This window comes from Rhinichthys klamathensis, unplaced genomic scaffold, assembly GCF_029890125.1.
Source record: "Rhinichthys klamathensis goyatoka isolate OS25496 unplaced genomic scaffold, OSU_Roscu_1.1 h1tg000040l_1, whole genome shotgun sequence".
In the NCBI taxonomy this organism is placed as follows: domain Eukaryota; kingdom Metazoa; phylum Chordata; class Actinopteri; order Cypriniformes; family Leuciscidae; genus Rhinichthys; species Rhinichthys klamathensis.
Window position 1 is genome coordinate 10,473,567 of NW_026606587.1, and position 6,000 is coordinate 10,479,566.

A 6,000-nucleotide genomic window follows, 5' to 3' on the forward strand; every position below is an offset into this window, starting at 1 on the left:
AAAACGCGTGACATCGCTTAGAGCACCTTTAAGGCTGATTTATACTTCTGCGTCAGACCAACGCTGTATCCTCTACACTGTAGGCTACGCGAAGGTTTTCATTTACTGCTACCGTAAAACTTCAAATAGTAGCCCGGGCTTTTATTTTCCCAAATCGTCGAACTGCACCAGCTTGTATTTGAGACAGGCGTCTATATGAGACAGGCCTTTATAATTTAGTGTTGAGATGTTGTTCATTGAGTGTAGGCCTATAGTCTCTAATCTCTAAAAATCCCCCAAGTACTCCACGTGAAACTTCCGACCTTTTACTATCGCGTCAACTGATGTTGATTAATATGCGACAGCGCGAGGGAGAGCGCGATAGCGTTCGTGTTGTTTGAAGACGTGAAGCCTTGTTTATACTCGACGCGTCCGCACGAGCGCGAGTCTCCGCTGACTGCGCGCGGACCTCTCCATATGGACGAGGCGTTTATACTTGACGCGCTCGCCGTTGTGCTATTCTGTGAAACGACAGGGGACGACTCGGAGTAATTCTCCTCTAAACCACCAGGAATCAGCAGTGAAGAAGTAGTTTGCCATTTATTAGTAGTTTATTAATTTCTGATTCATATAAAAAGAGTAATAAATGCAGTAGGTTTATTGTACGTTCACTGCATGTAAACTAGTAAACAACTGAAGCCTTATTGAAGAGTGTTTAAAACTTAATTTCATCAGCAGGGCTTACTTCTGCTATTGTAGGCTTATTTTGTAAATATAAGCAGTTACTTTAGAGTGCAAACTGGGTGCTTAATGTAAATGTGTTCCTATTCAAAAAATGAGAGGCTTTTATGGTCGCCCATCAATGCAAATGTCTCTGTGTATAGAAGGATCATAAACATGCTGATACAGACGCACCAGTTCGGCCAGATTCGGCTCGAAGTCGTTCATCTTCGGATGCGGCGCCGCGCGCGATGTTACAAAAAGTGCCGTGCACACCGCCAGGCGAAATGGGGTCTTGCGCACCCAACGCGCACGACCGCCCACACCGCAATTACGTCATTTTTGCCGCGCGCACCTTCGCGCTCTTGCGGACGCGTCGAGTATAAACAAGGCTTGAGAGTGCGCGCGCGCGGCCGGAGCGCTCTATCTGCTCGCGCCCTGTCAAGCGCAGCATTAAAAAAAGGCTTTTGCAGGACAAACATTTGCGTTGGGGGCCGCCAAAAAGCGGAAGATCTGACGGTTTTAGAAGATTAAATAGAACCCGAAACTAAAAAACAGACCCGGCCTTTATTTACCCAAACCTGCAGCCACACCAGGCGTGTAAAAGAGACAGGCGTCTATTTGGGACTCGGCTATTATTTGAAGTTTAACGGTAGGCTATAGTGTAGTTGCCTGCGTTGATGTGCATTGTGCAATAGGCTTTATGCACAGCTTCACTACTTCCTGAACTTCAGCCAGCCCTTTGTTTCCTGTCTGTCATTATTGGACAAACTGATTAATCCAGGTGTGCCTGATTATTGTTACTGAGGCCAGGCACACCTGAATTAATCAGTTTGTCCAATAATGACAGACAGGAAACAAAGGGCTGGCTGAAGTTCAGGAAGTAGTGAAGCTGTGGCATAAAGCCAATTAGGGGGCATGAGGGGGCATGTGAAACCCGAGGGAGGGGTTAGCAGACCAATCACAGCGCTTGCGGTCCGCGTAGAAAAACGTTTTGTTACATTTTTGGAGAGGGGTACGTCGTAGGCTACACGTGCTACACACAGCCTACGACGTAGCAACGGCGTGAGTTTGATGCAGAAGTATAAATTAGGCTTTAACCCTGCAATGCTGTGCCAAACTTGTAGGCTACAGTGTGAAATTATGCGGTGTTATAACGTTAAAGCTAGATGCTTACTAAGAGATAACCAATCGCCAACATATTTGCGTGCTTTGTAAGTAAGTAAAATGTATTTATATTAGGGCTGTCAAATGATTAATCACATCCAAAATAAAAGTTTTTTTACATAATATATGTGGGTGCACTGTGTATAATTATTTTGTATATATATATAAATACACACACATGCATGTATATTTAAGAAAAAAAATATTATTTATATATAAAATATTTATATTTATATATAATATAAATTATATATAAATCTATATACCGTATATACATGAAAATATTTCTTAAATATATACAAGCATGTGTGTGTATTTATAAAATAATTATACACAGTGCACCCACATATATTATGTAAAAAAAACTTTTATTTTGGATGTGATTAATCACGATTAATCATTTGACACCCCTAATTTATATAGCACTTTTCACAGATAGACATCACAACGTGCTTCACAGTAAAATGTAATACAAGAACTTAAAGAATTTAAATACATTCCCCAAAATAAAAACAACAAACACTACAAACAACCATAAAAAAAACCTCGACTAACCAAAAGCCTACAGTCACGGAAACATTGTGCATTTTATATAAACAGTAAATTCAGCATTTGAGAGGAAAAATATCAAATACTGACAGAAAACGCGTCAATTTGATAAAAAAGAGACTGTTTTTATTAATTCTTACCTTTATAGTCCAAAGTAAGCATCCAATCAGTATAAACTCAATAGTATAGTCGGCAATAAGAGGATCCGCAATGCTAGAGTAATGTAAACAGGTCGCCTGCTGCGTTCATCCAATCTGACCCGGCAAATATGCAAATAAGAACGTTAACCTGGGGTTTAGGAATGTACAATGTGAAAAGTCAGCTTATGAATACCCAGGATTAATTGTTAACCCCGGGTATTTTATGAGCAGTGTGAAACAAAGCAAGATAATTCAGTTTACCTGCTGTTTAGAATGAGCCAGGGTTAACCATTTAATGTGTGAAAAGGCCTAAAGTAACTCAAGAACTGAAAATAACCAAAATTCCCAAAGTAATGCAAATAAGGAAAGTAACAAACGTAGGCCTACTAAAAGTAACACAAGGGAAAAAACAAAACTATGGTTATTAAAGAAGGTAATTTGTCCTATTATGCCTAAAGCAAGAACTAGGGTTGGGTATCGTTTGAATTTTAACGATTCCGATTCCAATAAGGTAAAGAAACTAAAACCTTAGATTTCGTTCACATTTAGTCTTATTCCAAAACATTTAATTGTAACTGAATATCATGAACAAAAATCAACAGGCTAAAGAACAAGGAAGGAACGTTTGCCTGTGGTTTAAAAATACCATAGAAAAACAACTAGCATTATGAAACACAAGTAAACACTCAGTAATTAAAAAGAGTAGTCTTGTGCTTGAATGGTTTAAAATCACATTGAAATGCTCACAAAAGGAATCGAAATTTAAATTGTATAACAAGTATCCAATTCCTGACCTCAAGTATTCGATTCCAGAATAGAAATCGATTTGCAATTCCCTACCCTTGCAAGAACCAGTACTCAGACAAACACAAACAAAGGACAAAACACAAATTTGGAAGTTCAAGTACAAAAAGTAACACAGGTAAGGTAAGTTACAAAAGTAATGCAAGTACAAAAAGTAACAAAAGACATGCAGAATTAGAAAAGAAAGTAAGTAAAGTAACAGTAGTAATGTAACCAAAGTAATGTAATAAGCAAAAGTGATAAAAGTAGCACAAGTGTGTTAAGTAAGGAAAGTAATGAATGAAAGTATAAGTAATGCAAGTAATAAAAGTGCTAAAAGTAGCACAAGTAATGCAAGTATGTAAAATAAGGAAAGTAACAAAAAAGTAATATAAGGAAGGTAATCATAAAAGTGCTAAAAGCAACTAAAAGTAATGAAAGTAATGCAAGTATTGAAAGTGCTAGTAACACTTGGGCTACCAAAAATAAACTTATTTTAACTTTAAAATTTGCTTTTTTAGAATGCCGTGTAATGCGCAAGATGCTGCAAAAGTGAATGTTTACATTAAAAAACAATGGGAAAGTAGAGCGGCGGAAAAATGCGTTCTGTGTGAAATGCAAAGTAAAGGATAAAAATGCAAGTAAAGGAAGGACAGAATGTAACAAATGAAAAAACAGTAAAGCATGCAAGGAGGGCAACGAACGTACAAAAAAAATACTTTCATAAAGACAAAACAATGACTTAGTCAGTTTAGCAGAGTTATCTCTCAGAGGTTATTGTGCAGATTACTGGGTAGACATTTGCAGAGAAAAGATAACGTGAAAAAGCATAAATCAAAACAAACTATGACGTGTACAGACTATGCGGAGAAACATACGATGACCTGACGGTTTTATGTCCCGTCTCTTGCGGTGAGACAGGAAGCTCTCTGGGTGTCTTCCTGTCCACACCCTCAGGGGAAATTTCCTCTCGATTGTGACCATGACAACAGTTACAAGAGGTCAAAAGCTTTTAAAAGCCACTTTTTTTAGAGGCCCACCATCATTGTTTCCTCATGCTCAGATCAGTGGTCTGTCCCGAGTAGGACATTCGGAATAAGAACTAGCATGGCACTTACAAGGGGGTGTTTGAGAAAAGAAAACAATGGCTGAATGTCAAAGAAACTTGCTCGTGAATCCTGGTCAAATTTAAAAGGACAAAATTTCATTTTAAGATACATAACTACAAGATTTAGTTCACCATTAAGACCATCTGGTACAGATCTGAATCAAAACATTACAGAGAGCAGCTTCAGGAAACAAAGAGTTTCCTGTTCTAATCTATTCAATATTCTAATCCAATTAGCATCTTCAATGAATATTGCCCTAAGCATGTCCTGATGTTTTTAGGTTGTGTTTACTTTTTGTCTTCCCTTTCCAGACATTTAAGGAATGTTTCCTCAATGCTAACCACTACCTTCAGAAAGGAAAACAACACATTACAAAAGTAACATGAAGCATTCCGTTAGCATGCTTGCTAACTGATGCAGATCTACTAGGTATGAATCTCAGGGCTAACGTTTTTGTAATATTCTTAACTGTAGAATATGACACATAAAAATTCAAGACTGTAAAATGAATCCGTGCTATAATTTGTTCTATTCTTGTAGACTATTTAAATAACATTTCAAGAATAAGTTTGGATTGGACCTTATTTGTTATTTTAGACATAAACTAAACACATTATTTGGGTAAATTCAGTGTAATAAATTGACATACTAAAACATTTATTATTATGAAACGGTATCCTCAAACGATGTCGTCACCTGCACAGGTAACGGTGACGTAACACAAACAAGCCACGCCTCCACAATGCAATAGTTAACATGATCACAAAAAATGTCACATTAATGGTTAAGGGTAAAATAATGACTGATAACTATAGGCTACATGCAAAACTTGCAGCGGATACAATTAAACGTAAATATAGGAGTGCAAGTTTTAATATGAAGCCTATAGGCTACTCCGTGCCCGATGAAAACAGTCTCCTCAGGTAAAAGAAGTGCGTGACACAAAAGTAACTTTCGACCATCAAAGCAGCACGATAGGTTTAAAATGACCTTTAAAACACCAAACCATGCTGCGTTCATTCAAATACATGAGGACAGACTGTAGAAAAGGATCAAATCCCTTTAGATCATGTTAAAAGCGGGATGCCACGACATGAGAGCGACTTACCGAGCGATTGGAGCGTCGCTTCTTTGATCCGCGCGTGAACATGTCGGCGGCTGTGGCGATTCACACGAGCACTCTCATGTGTCCGCTGAAGTTTCCTTGAACCTAACGTGACTTCTTCTCGCTCGTCTCGAGGGTCTGGTTTTTGGCCTGTAGATCTCTGTGCTGGTAACAACTCCTCCAGAAGTTGCCCGTAAGAGCGTGTAACCAGACGGGCTACACCTACAGGACAAGTGTTTAACTGTAGTGTATCAGGAGTCAGGACCACCCCTTACTGTACCTCATACTCCCATCACAAAAGCATTCTGTTTCTCAATGAAACCCCTTAGCCTACTGCACATTGGTTTTTGATTAGTTTTAGGTATTACAAATACGTATATTGTGTGTAGGTTATAGTAAAGTGTATTGTGATACGGTTTGTTATTCAGTTTTATTCATAGGCCTTCTA

At 38.3% G+C, this 6,000-nt stretch overlaps 1 protein-coding gene across 1 annotated transcript in view; it reads right to left on the reverse strand.

Annotated features, from left to right (window-relative positions):
- The window catches only part of prickle3 (prickle homolog 3), a 41,880-nt gene extending 36,096 nt beyond the window's left edge, over positions 1-5,784 (reverse strand). Inside the window, exon 1 of the mRNA XM_056246829.1 lies at positions 5,556-5,784. Coding sequence (XP_056102804.1) covers positions 5,556-5,597 — 42 coding nt within the window. The 5' untranslated portion in view covers positions 5,598-5,784. The remainder of the gene's footprint in view (positions 1-5,555) is intronic.
- Positions 5,785-6,000: the final 216 nt, after the last annotated feature.